This window comes from Trichechus manatus, unplaced genomic scaffold, assembly GCF_000243295.1.
Source record: "Trichechus manatus latirostris isolate Lorelei unplaced genomic scaffold, TriManLat1.0 scaffold00173, whole genome shotgun sequence".
Taxonomy (NCBI): domain Eukaryota; kingdom Metazoa; phylum Chordata; class Mammalia; order Sirenia; family Trichechidae; genus Trichechus; species Trichechus manatus.
In genome coordinates, this window is record NW_004444109.1 from 1,884,958 (window position 1) to 1,902,221 (window position 17,264).

Genomic DNA, 17,264 nt, shown 5'->3' on the forward strand with positions numbered 1-17,264 from the left:
CCTATGTTTTATCCCCTGTCAAATATAAAATAACAAAACAAAAAAAGCATCCAATTGCTCTTGTGTCCAACTCATGGCAATCCCATGCGTGTCAGAGTAGAACTGTGCTCCATAGAGTTTTCAATGGCTGTAATCTTTCAGAACTATATCACCAGGCCTCTCTTTCAAGGCACCTCGGGGTAGACTTGAATCTTATAACCTTTTGATTAGGAGCCAAGCACGGTAACTGTTTACACCAACCAGAGACTCCCATGCTGAATATACATGATCCCTATTTTAGAATTACAAAACCAAAAAACCCAAACCCATTGCCATTGAATTGATTCTGACTCATAGCAGCCCTACAGGACAGAGTAGAACTACCCCATAGGGGTTCCAAGGCTGTAATCTAGGAAGCAGATTGCCACATCTTTCTCCTGGGGGGAGTGGCACAGCAATTAAGAGCTCTGCTGCTATCTGATTTTAGAGTTAGACACCCAATAATCTATCAAAGTCTTATTAAACAGATTCTGTGTTCTTTTTTTTTTTGTAGCTGTTCAGAATAGAATATAAATAAATTCACATATTCCTTAATCAGTTTACTGAAGCATATGATGTTTACAACATGGTGTGGAATATGGTTAAGGAAACTAGAGCAGAGGGATATTTCATTTCTATTCTTCAGCATCTTTTGCTGATTAGAAATGATGATTTTATAAGGTAAGAGGAAGCTATATTCTAATGTTTTCTTTCCCTAATAAAAATCTATTAATTATGAAATTCACCTGATGTTTGATTTGGGCAAGCAAATGGTTTTAAGATTTTTATCTCTGTCATAATATTGATTTATGGTATGTGTTATTTCCTCTGGGTATACATTTGGATAAATGATGGTAAAGTGACATTACTATTACTCTTTAGGCTCCAGTGGATTCTTGGTTACAACCTTTCAGCTGAATAAAAATGCAAACTAGCAACACATTACTAGTTTATCATGTGATTGATAATATTTCCTGGTTAGTGCTTAGGCAGTAGGAATGACGTGAATATGTGTCTTTTTAAAAATTGTATGAAGGGCAGTAAATACTGCTTTTATTAGTGTTTAAGTAGCTAGAAAGTACCTTAATAATGTAGTTGCATTTAATGCTATGTATCAGAAAAGCTAGAAAAACAGCTTTTCAAGTTTGGTTATGTTGTAAATATCTGAGTTTAACAAATTATTTGTCCTTTCTCCACATCATCTATATCATATGTGGCTGTATATAGATACTACCTCCTAACTTGCTGGGTTGTTTGGAAGATGAAATATGGCAGTATGGGCAAAACTCCTAGCCACATACCTGGCACATGGTGTATACTCAGTAAATGTTCTCTATATCCCCTTTCCACTTTTATTACTGTTTTATGAAAGAAGCTGAGATCTTTGAATTTAAAATCATTTTTGTTGCCACCAGTTTAGCTTTGCTGAAATTTCATTCTCCAATACTGCGGGTAGGATGTCTTTTCTTATTCTAATTTCAAGAAGAGGGATTTGCCAGACATGTCTCTTTCAGGTTATGTCCTCTGAGTGATGTCAGGGGTGTAACTTGGTAGCCTTCTGTTCTACCTAACGATGTAGTAGAATAAGGGTCAAAAAAGTTAAAACTTCTGTTCTTGTGAGTACAGGTCATCCATCTAATCTCCTCCGTTTGTAGATAGAAATTCTATTAGTATTATGAAATGTGAGAGTTTAATAACCTCTATGGGTTGATAGAGTGGATGCAACAATGGGCTCAAGCATAGCAACGATCGTGAGGATGGCACAGGACCAGGCAGCGTTTCATTCTGGTGTACTTAGGGTCGGCGTGAGTTCGAACTGACTCAGTGACACCGAACAACAGCAACAAGGAGCTGTTTAATTTGCTCCTGATATTTTATTAAAAAAAAAAATACAATAGTTTGACTATTTAACTATTTTATAAAAGCTAGATTAAAAATACTAGTAAATTAAATAAGATATTTAAATATCCTAGGTACCCTGCTAATTATGACACTATAGATCTATCCCAAATTTACATAAAAATGAAATTGAAACTTCCATTTATTCTAAAGTAACCCCATCCATTTCTTGCTCTGTGCATAGTAGCTCCTGTCAACCTGATGCTGTTTGAGTTCCCAAGAACTCAAGGCTGCTGTTTGCTTTCAGAGGTTGAATGTGTCTGTACTGCTGCAACAGTTGTATCTTACTTACGAACTAATCCCTTTGTCTGTGCTCCAAGAGAGCACGTGCTAGTGTCCAAGTTCAAAACTGAACAAAAAGCACAACAGTCCTGGGGCATGCTCAGGAGACCCTGTCACTTAAAATTAGTAGAATTAAGAGCCTCAGGGAAATAGTAAATTGTGGCATTACCAAAGTGACATTAGTAAGACATAGATGTTTAGCTATTTTCACATCTTTTGGATGTCAACTTTTTAATTTGATGCTCATCCATGTTACTTTCCTCCTTAGATCTTAAAGTCCCAGACTCTTGCTCTTTGTTTTAGATACAGTTACTATGAAGGCAGAGTTCTTTCTCTGACTGTAGGGTCACTGTGAGTCAGAATCGACTCGACAACACACAGCAACAACTGTTGCCAAGAAATGCCATCTACTTTTTCCCATGTTCCAAATCTCTCATAGTTATTTAATTGCTGCTGTTATTAGTTTTTTAAAAAATATACTTCTATTATAAGATCATGTCAGAATTATGATCATTTACCTAATATTTTGACATACATTTATTTTTTAAAAGTTTTGTTGAGTTAAAAATTTACATGCAATAAAGTTCACTTTTTTCAATTTACAGTTCTATCAATTTTGTGCTTTCGGTTTTTACCTTCATTTTTCAGTTTCATGTGTGTCAGATGGAACCGAACTTTATCTCAGATAACCTGAACATTTTAAGCTAATTTTGATATGCATAAACATAATTTTTCATTTTCTATAAATAAGTAGATCAAGTGTTTTATTACTGAATGCAAAATGTACTCATTTAAAAGAATTAGTAGATGAAAAAATTAGGATCTTTTGTAATTTTCACATTTGAAACAAAGAAATTTTACTGAAATGGAACTCAATTGGAGAATATACTGGCAAAGGCAGGTCTCCTCTCCTCCAAGGGGGAAAAAAAAGTCAGATAAACACAGGCAAGGTAATTGGAGGGTAGAGAAAAAGAATAAAATTGAATTCTGCAACAAATAATTAATGACTCACCATGATCAAAATAGGAGAAACTGGGTGGTACAAATGGTTTAAGCCCTAAAAGTTGACAGTTTGAACTCACCCAGAGGCACCTTGGAAGACAGGCCTGGCAATCTGCTTCTGAAAGGTCACAGCCTTGAAATCCCTATGGAGCAGTTCTCTGCATATATGGGGTCACCACGAGTCAGAATTGACTCGAAGGCAACTGTCAACAACAGCATGTTCAAAATACCATGCTAATTGAATGAGCATGGGAGATAATTTCTGATATTTGCTCACAGTACTACAGAGAAAATGAGGATGATTTCAAAATCCCCTCCAACAAAAATCATGTTTTATCAGTGCAGTAATGGCAGTTTATGCTCATCCCTTAATTAGGATATTCACATGTTCATCTGAGATGTTCATAAGTTTACCAATATTGCCCATGGAGATTATTTTCTAGATTTGTATTTCCAGAATCTAGAAGTATATTATTTCTTGCTAGTATTGCCTGCTGAACAAGTTTTTACACAACATTTGAGTTACATTAGTAATGAACTCATAATTGGGAGCTGTCTAAGTAGGAAAAAAAATTTACTGAAATTATAGTTCTTTTAAAAATGACATAAAATAGCTTGTGCTGTTAGTTTAAATCATTTTTATCATTAAAACAACATAATATTGAATAAAAGTAAAAAACAAATGGAGTGCAGCATCTAGATTTTCAAATGTGAAAGAAGAATGTGTGAAACTTATGTACCTTAGGTGTAGATGTTATTATGGCTAAAAAATTAGATAATGGGAGATATTTCATTTGAAAGAAGTTGAAAAAATTGAGTGTATAGATGAAACCATCTAGATTTTTACCCAAGAGCAGTTTCTCGAACATTTGTATTCTGTGACAATTAATGAGCATTAGTCTTCTTTGCAAATGTTAAGCTGTAAAATTTTATTTAGCATTAAAACCAAAAACCAAACTCGTTGCCATCAAGTCGACTCTGACTTACAGCGACAGGGTGGAACTACTCCATAGAGTTTCCAAGGAGAGGCTGGTAGATTTGAACTTCTAACCTTTCGGTTAGTGGCCGAGCTCTTAACCACTGCGCCACCATAGATGGTTTATTAAGTGCTAGATAAGTAGATCTTGGAGCCCTGGCGGAGCAACGGTTAAATGCTCTGCGGCTAACTGAAAGGTCAGCGGTTTGAACCCACCCATCAGCTCCACGGGAGAAAGATCTGGCAATCTGCTCCCGTAAAGATTACAGACTAGAAAACTCTATAGGGCAGTTCTACTCTGTCATATAGGTCTCTATGAGTCAGAATGGACTCAAAGGCACCCAACACCACCACCACCACCACCAAGTAGATCATACGGCAGCAGGTCATAGTGCATAGAAAAGGAAAGCCGAAGAGGTTAGAGGGGCCATCACATTCATGTTGAGGAGGGATTGGAGAGGAAAGGTGTGCTAAAAGTCATTGAGGAAAGAAATGCGTCCTATGTAGTGGTTGGGGATGGGAGACTGTACCCCATTAGAGTAGTACACAACCTCTCCTTGGCTTTAGTTCCATCCCGTTTATAAAATCTTCTCGCTATTTCTTTCACACTTGTTGCCTGAAATCTTTAGAGACATTCTTCAGCTTAATACAAAAGTAGGTGGACTGAACTTAACTCTAGTGACAATATGAACCCTAGAGTTTAGATTTTGGACAAACATTGTTATTAAGGCTTAATTATTTTTCTAGTTTTCTTTTGAGTAAGATATGGTAACTTGATATTTAATTTACAGTGTCAGTTTTTAATTTGATTCCACATTCTTAAAACAGTACTGACAATGTGTTCAGTTTTAAGAACTTTTCATAGAACTTCCTAGAAAAGATTTTTGTGTGTTTGTTTTATATTAATAAAATGAATTAATGGTAGCTATTACAGAATGCTACAGTGGAAGCAGATGATCTCTACTGAGGGCAACTCCAAGCATTTATCACTTCATTTTAATATTCTCTTTTTTACTCCCTACTATAATTAAGTTAAGGTTCTGACTTTTATAAGAAAATAATCTTTAAGGCACACTATATTTGCTAAAAGTACAAAAAGATTATAAAAATATGTGTTGAAGTCATTATAAGGAAAGTGAGGACAATTATATTTACTCTGACTCCCATGCTTAATCTCTTTAACTCCCATGTTAAATCTGTCGACTGTTAAAACTAATAATAAATTATAGAAGTCGAAATCATGCTTACTTGTAAAATATTTTGTTTTGATGTAAGTTACACTAATAAGTTGAGTGTACATTTATTCTTCTGTTTGATTTTAGACATCAATACTTCAAATTAATTGATGAGTGTGTATCCCAGATAGTATTGCATAGAGATGGAATGGATCCAGACTTCACATATCGAAAAAGACTAGATTTAGATTTAAGTCAGTTTGTAGGTAAGTATTTCTCTATCTCTTAAATGGAGATAGCTTATTGTCTCTTCTTCATGGGTTAGCGCTAGGGTACTGGTTCTCAAAGTATGGCCTGTAGATGCTAAGAGTTCTTGAAACTGTTTCTGGGGCTCCTAAAAGTCAAAACTATTTTTATAATAATACTAAGATATTATTTGCATTTTTACTATGATATTTGCACTTATGGTGCAAAACAATGGTAGAGAAAATTGTTGACACCTTGTTATGAATCTGAGCAGTACCACCAAACTACTGTTAGCCTGTATTCTTCACTCTAGTAAAATAAAACAAAAATTGACATTTTTTAGTTAAAAAATGTCTTTGAAAAAAACATTAAAAATATTAATTGTATTAAATATCAACCGTTGAGTGAACATCTTTTTTAATATTCTGTGTGACATAATGGGGTATATACGTAAAGCATTTTGCTGCACAGCAAAGTATGATGAAAAAATACTTGTGTAATTGTTTGAGATGTGAGCTGAAATGGCTGTATTTTTTAAGGAATGCCATTTTTACTTTGAAAGAATGACTGTCATACAAACTGTGGTTATTCAGACTTGAGTATTTTACACGTTTTTCTTAAAAATGCAATGACAAAATTTGTGGCCAGTGATAAAATTTAAGCTTTCAAGTGAGAACTGAAAATTTGGAAAACTTGTTTCTGCTGTCATCAGATTGACAATTTCTCAATAGTAAAATAAATTTTTTTGATGAGATTGGTGGTGATATTAACATATAATTTTGATATTGTATGATGAAATATGTCAATATTTAGATGGTCTTCATGACTCAGCAAACCACTCTTTTCCAAGTTACCAGTGTGTGATGTTACAAATTCTACATGAGTAAAAGATCCATTACAAGATCGACCAGTGTTTTTAAAGAGAGTACAACAAATTCATTGATTTGATATATAATTCTGTATTGTAACTAATCTTTAATAGGCTACCATGTGTCAAATTTTGTTGTAATATCAAAGAAGAATATCCATAATGATCTTACAACGTGATTAAAATACCCCTTCCTTTTGTAACAACATACCTGTTTGATGTGGTTTCTTCATATATTATCTGAGTCCAGGAAGAAGAATGGAATGTATAGAATGAGTAATGAATAGGATAATATTAGTGATACTGATAAAGAAAATGCTTGTCTTTCTCAACAGAAGATAAGAAATTAGAAATCCTTGGGTAGGTAGGAGGACATGGAAATTAAGAAAATCAGGGTCTAAATATGCAGTCAACTAAAATGTGGAATGATTTTGAATAGTGTCAAAAAAAAAAAATTCATTCTACCTGAACATTAGAAATGTTTTTCTAGAATAGCTGTGGAGTTTTGACATTGAGCTACTGAGAAGGAAATATAATCTTTGAACACAGATTGACTATGTAATCGGAACATATTTACATAGTTAGAATAAATTAATATTATTTATTGATTATAAACGTTTACAATAAACTTGTAGACAAGATACAGAAAATTTAATGCAGAAGGGATTGCCACTATATTTACATAAATAGCTGAGAGAAGACGAGAGGTTGGGCAGTGGGTGAGAAAGGTGTGAAAACCTAGGGCAAGGGCACAGATAACTTTATGAATTATAGTGGGTATCAAGAGATATTGTCTGATAGAACAGGAATAAGGATTTACGTATTTATTTAGTGGTACTAAGCCAACCAATTTAGCAAGTAAAATTATAATTAATTGGGATTAGGTGGAGAATACCATTTTCATCTTTAATAGTAGGAAGTTATATATAATGTCTTAAATTGATAATCAAGAAATAATGGTATGGCATTTTATTTAGGGATAAGAAGATAATGACCAGAATAATTCAATGCAGACAGAGCTGTAAGAAGCTGCATTTAGGAAGTGGGACTAACGTTTGGATGCAGTGATTTGGTTACTTTTCATTATAAGCTCCTCTGTTTATATATATATTCTCTGTGTGTGTGTATATATATATACGGATATATATATATATATGTATTCATTTATTGCTTTTATTTAAAAAAAGAAAGAAAGAATACAGTATATCACGGGAAGTCATTCTATGTCAATCCATATGTAGCACTTCTGCATAGAATCCTATCATGTGAATATACATCATAAGTTATTTAATCAATCCATTATTGATGGACATTTAAGTTATTTCTGCTTTTTTGCTAACACAAGCAATATTCTAATGTGTATTATTGCCCGAAGGCAAAGTTCCTGAAATAGAATTGCTGGTGAGAGAAGTGCATATTTTAAAATTTTAGACCATATTGTCTACTTTCTCATCAGCAAAGTTCCTTAATTTATACTTACACTTTTGTGTAGGAGAGTCAGTTTCCCCATGCCATTTCATTATTTTCTCTTTATTACTATTGACTATTTTCCAAACTTGTGTTGGGCATCATTCCTCTCCTCCTCCTTCAATATATGTATGGATTGATGATAGAAACATTTGAGGGTTGTATGTTACAACTGATCTTCCTCCTTTCGTCTAATAGAAGTTATAATTGGCTTTGTCTTTTCCTTTAGTTTTCTGGCCTTGGTATCATACTCAGAAAACCCTTCCCCATTGTAACATTATAATATTGTTTTTCTCCATTTTATTACATTGCTGACAGTATTTCTAATTCTTTTCTATGATTTTTTCTGCTAAACTTTTCAAGTATAATGAATTTAAGAAGTACTGCAATTAAAAGTTGCCTGTTATTGCAATTTTAGATGTTTGCATAGATCAAGCAAAACTAGAAGAATTTGAAGAGAAAGAATCAGAACTTTACAAGAAAGTAAGTAATTTCCGAAAGACTAACTTTGCCAGATTATGTGGAGAACCACTGCAAACATCCTTCTGCCTCGGGGACTTTGCTTTGTGGTCCCTCTTCTTTACCTCTTTCAGAGTTTGCATTGACTGTTCATCGTATTTAAAATTTCTAACTCTTTATTCCCAAACCTGAGCCTTCCTATGTCTCTTTTCTGATTTCTTTTTCTTCCATTGTACTTTCTGACATGTTACATGTTTTATTTATTTATGTACATTTGTCTTTTGTTTTTTTGTTATATATTGTTTATTTCTTCCTCTAGAGAAAACCTCTTGAGGGATTTGTTTGCTTTATTCACTACCCCTGTACTTAGAGCAATTCGTGGCCAGTGTAAGAAATAAAAAATAAATATATTTTTTGAATGAATGTATAGAATCAAAATTTTAAGATCAGAGTAATTCTCAAGAAGACATATAGTTTAAGCCCTTAAGATTGAAATTATATCCAAGGTGTTTTATCCTTTTATCTTTTGCTTACCATGTACTTATTAGACTGTTTCTCTGTCTTTTTTGTTGGGTTATTCACATTTCAATAGTCATTTTAATTTGAATTCTTAAGGCTGCATTTCTCATATTGGGGGAATTAAAATAATTATTACTGCTACTACCACAATGAACATTTGCTGAATGAACATTAACTGTGCATTAGGCACCGTGCCAGGAGCCCTGGTGGTACAATGGTTTAGCTCTAAGCCTCTAACCAAAAGGTTGACGTTCGGAACCTACCTAGCAGTTCTGTGGGAGAAAGACCTGGCAATCTGCTCCTGTAAAGATTACAGCCCAGAAAATCCTATGGGGGCAGTTCTACCTTGTCACATGTAGTCACAATGAGTCGAAAATTGACTCCACAGTACATGACAAGCACAGGCACAATGCCAAGGAGTCTGCATGATTGATGTGGTGGGTCCAAAGCATATCTTGAGAGAATTGCACACTTCTATAAGGTTTTAAGGATAAAGCATAATTATAAATTGTAGGCATCCTCGACTCTCATCTTGTTCAGTCATACTGATCCTACAGACCTCATCTTAAATATCTGTGGGCCAGCTTTCCCTGGCCATCCAAGACCAGATGAGGAACCCTTCCTACGTGCTTACACAGCACATAAGGGGTTTTCTATCATAGAAATGATCACACTGTGATAATATCACAATGGGACATCATCACACTGTGATAATATCACAATGTGACATCACATTCCTCCATAACACTCACTAGCTGTTTGATGTATCAGATCCCAAATATGTCTTTACATTTACAGATGAGGAATTGAGATACAGAGTGGTTAAGTAACTTACTCAGGGTCACACACCAGCTGCAATCACAATAGTGCATAGCTCTTAAAGTACTCAGTTGTTAGGAGTAACTTATGAAAAACATTGTAAGTGTCCTGTTCTAAGAAGTCCTAAGGTTTTGAGTTAACCAAACATTTACTGAAAGTGTATTATATCCTATGCCTTAGGCTGGAGGCTGGGGTTATAGCAACTCCTCTGAAGTGACTTAGTTGAGTGGGGAAACAAATTAACGGATCATTTCAATTAAGTATCATATAGGGAGGGTTACAGTTGATTAATATACATGTTGTTCAGGTTGTGGGAGGTTTTGGCGGAGGGGCTCATCACCCAGCCATCTTTGTATTCCAAGCTCAGTAAGCACATTCATGCTTAACTGGAAAGTAGTACTTTTAAGTACTTAATTTGGATATATCACAGATAGTATAAATTTTCTCTCATTATCATTTGTGGGTGTTAAACATGATCACTTTCTCATGCTTTTAAAATTGTAAGCTTTAGATGTAAATGGAAGAAAGAACTTGTTCAAGGTTAGTTGTCTCCTTTTAGTCAGAAATTATATGTCTTAGGTATATTCAGAAAATACTGTTTGCTCCGTATAAGATTTCTATTGCTGTTCCATTTTGTGTATATCAGCAAACACTTCTTTCTGATGGCTTTATAAGGACACATGTAAATACTTTGCTTTAGGCAGTTAGCTATCATAGTTGCTAGACACATTCTTTATTTTGGTGCATAAATTTGAAAAATGAAGACCAGAAATGTCAGAAAGTACATAGAGAATATTGAATTATCAACCTTCTTGTACAGATACACTAATACATTTACCCTAGGGAATTAAATTAAGCAGAGCATCAACCTTAACTGTATTTCTTGACATTTTTGTGTATAATTTTGTAAGTGTAATATTGCTCTAGTAACTCTTTTTGGAGAAGAAGCCTGTCATATCAGTTTTTACAAAGTACGCCTTTAATGGAGATTCATTTTATCCCCAAGGCTACAGTGATTTGACTATAGATATTATGAAAATGCTAAGGCAAAGTTTATACTTCATCTGATCCTATTATAGGGGAAGATGTTGAAATTTATATCTTTGGTAAGTAATACAGATACTTTCAGTATGGCTAAGTTAATGTAATAAATTTTCCTGGAGTGTACTAACTATGACTTGGATTGTTTTGATAGTTTTATATTTGCTTTTCTAAATAATCCTTTTTCCTTCTGATTCTTAGTCCAAGGCTTATGAGATGGTATAGTGTACACATCAACATGGTGGAAAAAGGCTTCTTCATTCTTATTCTCATAAGAAGAATTTAGTTTTTTATTTCTTGCTATACAGCTGTAAAACTTGAGCAGGTGTACAAAGGGAAATAGAGAGAATGACCTCTGAAGGGTTTTTGGTGCTGGGAGAGTGAATGCTTTAATATATGATGTTGACATAGTCCCTCAACATTTAAAAGAAGATTTAACAGGAGGTGGCTCATTCACATCACTCAGCAAGTATTTATTGACTTTAATTATAAATGCAAGTCACTGGAAAGGTCACGAATAAAATAGAAAAGATTATACCTTCAATAAACTTCCAGGTTGGTGAGTGTTATTGAGGTGTATGATATCACATTATGATATTTTTATATTACAGTGTGGTAATTTTTATGATAGAAAACCCCTTATGTACTGAGTAAGATGTAGGAAGGGTTCCTCAGCTAGTCTTGGGTGTCCAGGGAAAGCTTGCCCAAGAAAGTGATATAAGGTGACAAATTCAAGTCGGAGGACTATATAAATTTAACTGTCTATTTTGAATTCCCTAAAGTTATCTCGAGCTTTAACATATTTAAAACCAAATTCGTTTTTCTTCTCTCTAAAAGTGTTCCCCTTCTAGCATTCCAAATCCTAATTTTTTTTTCAAATCAGAACACTTTATTTCAAACCTGCAGAGTCACAAAACACCAGTTATCTTAGATAACTCATTCATTCCCTTCATTGCATGAGACACGACTCTTTTGGATTCTATAGTCTTCATTTTCTTTCCATTACCCTCTGCTCTATTTTGATTCAGGCAGGCTCTCAGTTCTTACTTGGATAACTTCAATAGTCTCCAAACTAATTTCCTTACTTCTAGTATTTCTCTTTCAGGCCATCTTCCGCAGTGTTGCTGGTTGGATTTCCCAAAGTGCAATTTTGATCATGTTATTTTCTTATTATAAATACTCTAAAAGCTCCCTGTGGTTTTCAGGAAAGAACACTAACTCTGGCTAATTGCAGAATTCTTTTCAATAATCTCATTCCTGTGTATGTTTCTAGCTTCATCCCCTGCAGTTTGTTCTCATAGCTCCTTTTGTGCCCCTTACAAGAAGTTATTGGCCATTCATCTACTCATTGTGCTATTCCCTCCATGTGTAATGCTAGCTGCACTTCTCAGCTAGCACCTGAAATTCTTCAAAGGTGAAGTCAAGCATCATTTCTCCAGGAATCATGTGCTTGCCTCTGGAGTCTCTGTCTATCTAGCTTGGTGGAAGTTCTCATGGATTTTGGATTAATTTAGTTTTGCTTCACCACCAGATACTATGATTACTGAAACAATGGCCACGTTCTGTTTAACTCTGTATCTCCAGTACCTACTACCACGAGAGACAGATCATAGGTATAGCCTTAGATATTTACTATATAATAGGAAATATATTCAGTAGGTAGGTTAGGGCCAAATCCCAGAGGTTCATATATATTACACTAATGGTTGTTGCCTTCATCATGAAGCCATTGAAGGTTTAAGAGGAAAGGAGTCATGTTATTTGAGCTGTCCTTTAGAAAGAAGAGAGATATTAAAAAAAAAAAAAAAGTTTTAGGGGACAGAGATAAGCTTAGTTTTGAAAATATTATTATTTGTGTGTGTCTTGAAAAAATGTCAAGTAAGCAGTTGAAAATACATTTATGGACTGATCCATAGCCTGGAAATTGGATGAGAAATTAAGATGATGATAGAAATTTGGAAGCCATCAGTGTATAGATGGTGGTTGATGCATATGGGCATGGAAGATACCATCTTACAAGAACTATGGAATGAGACCAGCAGAGAGGATTGAGAAAAGATCTGTTGAATGCCAAAATTAAAGGGTTGTATTAAGGAATAACCAAAAAATCCATTGCTGTCGAGTTACTTCCGACCCATAGTGACCCTACAGGACAGAGTAGAACTGCCCCATAGAGTTTCCAAGGATGTGAATCCTTTATGGAAGCCGAGGGCCACATCCATCTCCCATGGAGCAGCAGGAGGAATAGGAACCCATAAAGAATATTGGAAGGAGCAGCCAAGGATGTAGCAAGAGAAACAGAGGACTGTGTTGTAATGGAACATACAGGAAAAGAGAGCTTGAATATAGAGGCATATAGAGCAGCATTGCCCAATATGAGATGCTGGAAGTGTTTTATAATCTATATGCTTCAACATGGCAGCCATTAGCCATGTATGCCTGGTTGGCATGTATAAAATAGCTAGTGTGACAGAGTAACTGAATATTTTACTTTTTAAAGTTTTATTTAATTTTAATTTACATTTAAATAGCTATATGGGGCTAGTGGCGATCATATTGAATAGCATGACTATAGAAAATAAGTTTCTAGATGAGTGAGATGAAGCAGGAAGTCTGGGAGATTTGTAATTTGGAAAGGCACAGTTTCTAGAGTGAAAGAATGAGAGCTAAGTTGTAGTGGATAATGAAGTGAGGGTCAACAGGGCAGAAAATAAGCATAGACTAAGCAGTCTTTGAAGAAGTTGACTTTGAAGAAAAATAACATTACAGCTTTAGGGGTGATACGGGGTAAGTTGAAGGATAGTAGAGCAGAGAAGTTAACGGTGCAACAGATGACGTCCATGGGGAAAGTGGGAAGGAATTTTCTCCAGGGGACAGATAGAGAGATTTGTACTGGGTGGCAAGAGAGGATGGGGTGGGTTGTCCCATGAGACCTAAGGATGGTTTGGGTGCTAGATTAGTTATTTTATTAGGCTGAGGATCAGTATCTGTTATATTATCTAATGATAGGGGGCTTTGGAGTTGCTGTAGGAACAGTGGGAGTGGTAATGTTGGTATGATTTGGGCAAAGTGAAGGGCATTTGGGCAGTTTTTATCAGTTTCTGTTCACTTTGTAAAGAAACAGTATTATCTGTTGAAAGTAAGAGGCTCAGGGATCTGAGAGTTGCTTTCCTCACTGTAAAATAGGAATTATTATAATATTTCTTATTTCACAGAGTTGTTTTTGCGATCAAATGGAAAAGTATTTTTGTGCTTTAAAAACTGTAAAGTATTACATAGACATTGTAGGGGGATGATGTAGTTTCATGTGAATAACAAGCTTTTAGGATAGAAAATATGGCTTTTTAATCTTACTTCTTTTACTTACTAGCTGTAGGATGAGGGACTGACAACTAGCTGTAGGATGAGGGACTGACAACTACCTGTTTGTGTTTTTAAGGACAACTTAAGATACACGTACAGAGCCCTTTCTGAACTGTTGAGTTCTATATTGTTGTTTTCCTAATTGAGGTTTGACTGTATTTAAAATCTGTTTGTGAAGTTGCGTATGTATGTATGTTTTAATGATTGATTTTTTCACTCTGTTTTTTTAAGAGAGTCAAATACTTGTTCTTGATTATGAGACAATACCTTATTTAAATTTACCTCTATTAGGAGAGATTTTCAGTCATGACGATTGTAGGGTGAAGCTATTTGAATCTAAGATGGGAACTAGAGATTTTGATAAATGGCGATATAAATTAGAAAACTCAATTAATTCACCAAATTTTATGGTTTTCTTTTCTCCCACATGGTATTGCACTAGGAATTTTGAAAGATTAATTTATCTTTGGAAGATTAATGATAAATACGACAGACTTTATTCTCTTAAGTTGTTGAATGTTAGGGCCTATGTGTGGGTCCTTACATCTCACGATATTATAAGGAGAAAGTGAGTAATGGATACATTTACAGAATGAAATTGTTTATTAATTAAAAAATGAAAATGGAATTCTTTTAAATAATGAAGATAAACTTCAGACGAGTTTCAAGCTGAAGTATTTTGCAGGTGTGGGGAAGGAATTTCAGCACAGTGCTTTGCTGTCTATTATTTTGCACAAAGTCACAATGATATTTAGGGACTTTTAAGCAAAATGCCAAGGTTGCAGATAACTATGGGCCAGTTTGCTCTGCTCAGAGAAGGTCACAGACTCCATTTCTGGCTTTGTCTGCTCCCTTGCAAATGAATGATTTTGGTGGGACCTGGAGGAACCCAGAGGAAGGTTGTAAGTGACTTAGCAAAAATCTACCTTTGCTTTTGTAAAACCAATTCAGAAGTTTATGTGCTACTGACGGATCATTAGAGGCATACTTCTATATGAAGAATAGTGTTTTTCAAATTTTCTTTTCTCTCTCTGTCTTTTTTTTTTTCCTTTTTAGTTTGAAAAAGAGTTTACTGACCACCAAGATACTCAGGCTCAATTGCAGAAAAAAGAGGCAAAGATTAATGAGCTTCAAGCAGAATTACAAGCTTTTAAATCTCAGGTAAAATACCGTCCTGAGTGAATTTGGATATTGAAACCTCACCAGGGGAACAAAGGTCATGTAATATCTTCATTGCATCTAAACTGTATGAGATTTATTTGCACATGTATGTTTTCATAGTTTTGTTTATATGTAGTTTTGTTCTGCTATGTTTATTTTAAAACAATTCATGTTACCACTTTCCTTCAATTTGCATTTTTAGGAATGCCTCAGCTTTTACTAATTAATTCTGCTACCTTATGCTTCATTTGAGTGTTGCTCCTAATATCACGTATTTCCTAAGTAATTAAGCGTAAAGGGTAAGAAAGCCTTTTACCCTTAGATTTGTCATTCATCGCTGATTTTTATCCCACTATAAGAAATTATTGCTTAAGCTATTTATTTTTCAAAACCTTCAGCCTATGGGTACCTTGCAGTAAAAGATAATCTCTAGCTGAAATGGGAACATTTTCTGATAATTTTTCAATTTCCAAAAGTAAACAGATTTAAAGCATGACAAAAAAGAGAGCAAATCTAGATTATGAAGCAGATAGGTCACATACACCCTCTGTACATAAAACGTTTAGATAACAAGAAATACATCATCTGCATGTTTTAACTGGATGAAAGTAAGGAGGTAAAATATCCATAGCTAGATTTCTTTATGTAGATTTACATACAGGATAATGAGCAATAAGTATAGTTTTGCCATTTTCTTTTCATCCTAATTTACGATTATGGTGAAACAGTCTCAGGTATACTATTTCTTATATTATTGGCAATTTTCTTTTCTTTTAAGTACTTAGTAAATAGCTTTATTACAGGGGCTGTCTGAAGACAACTTAAGAGATAGCTATCTGTCAGTGTTCAGTTTTAGAAAAAAAAATTAAAATCTCCCATCTATGAGAAAATTATTCTCACTGATCTTTAGTGCCTCAAGGAAGAAGTAGTACATTTTGTCAGATTTTTTTCATCTTTCTCATGTGGCTCCTTGTGTCTCATATTGAAAGAAACATTTACTTGTGTTGTATACTTCAGATTGAGTTATAGACAATGACTTAGTATTTACGACAAGTGTTTCCTGGTCTGGGCTAATACAAATTTAAGAACTTTCTTTTCTTTTTAATTTTTTCCGGTTGAAGGAATACTTGTAAATCTACTCTAGAAAAATCTAGTTGATAAGAAATATGTCTGTCATCTTTGAATAAGTTATTGTTGAATGGTGCTTTTGTGTAAAATGGGAATAAATTCATGTTTTGAAACTGAAATTGAGTCAAATTAACTATTAGGTTGTTTTAAATTGTTCAAAATGACCTGTACACAATGATGGCTGTCAGAAAAAAGCCTGCAATTAAAGACTTACTAATGGCCACCATATTCATTTTTGAAGAATGGTTGGCAAATTCTTTATTTTGCTATTAGTTTGTATTTGTCATGAAATTTGCGCATTTGTCTTAAGAAACCTTTCTTTGATCAAAGGTATGGTGACTACGAAGACTATCAAGAAATTAAATATCTCTGTAATCTGTGATTATACTTCTTCATTAATTTACTTACTCAGCAACCAGGCACTTTGTTAGATGCTGGGGATATAATGGCTTCATGAGTGATGTATTCAAGCTTATCATGCTTACTCTATCAACTAGAACTATTCTAGATCAGAAATGTAGCCATATTTTGTTTAAAGAAATGAATAGTAACTATAAAATGTATTTTAAGTGTGAGCGTAATATACATAACATCCATTACATTCAAAAGGCAGTACTATCCGTGATCACAGTAACATAGAGTAACACTAAAGTAATTCTTCTTTACACTTCTTTTTTTTTTTTTTTTTAATAAAGCATGTACTTTGATTTGTGGCGTTGACTTCTTTTATAACACTGTTTTTCTTGGTGAAGATCTTAGACATCATAAAGATCTTAGATCTTAGACAACATTTTAGGCAGAGAGCACAGCATGTACAAAGTCCCTGAAATGGGTATGATGT

At 34.3% G+C, this 17,264-nt stretch overlaps 1 protein-coding gene across 2 annotated transcripts in view; it reads left to right on the forward strand.

The window, feature by feature from the left end:
* DIAPH3 (diaphanous related formin 3) overlaps positions 1-17,264 on the forward strand; it is a 516,843-nt gene that overhangs the window by 177,546 nt on the left and 322,033 nt on the right. For both annotated transcript variants that reach the window (XM_004386838.2, XM_004386839.2), the window contains 4 exons: positions 583-699; positions 5,500-5,618; positions 8,352-8,416; positions 15,191-15,295. In XM_004386838.2, coding sequence (XP_004386895.1) covers positions 583-699; positions 5,500-5,618; positions 8,352-8,416; positions 15,191-15,295 — 406 coding nt within the window. The remainder of the gene's footprint in view (positions 1-582; positions 700-5,499; positions 5,619-8,351; positions 8,417-15,190; positions 15,296-17,264) is intronic.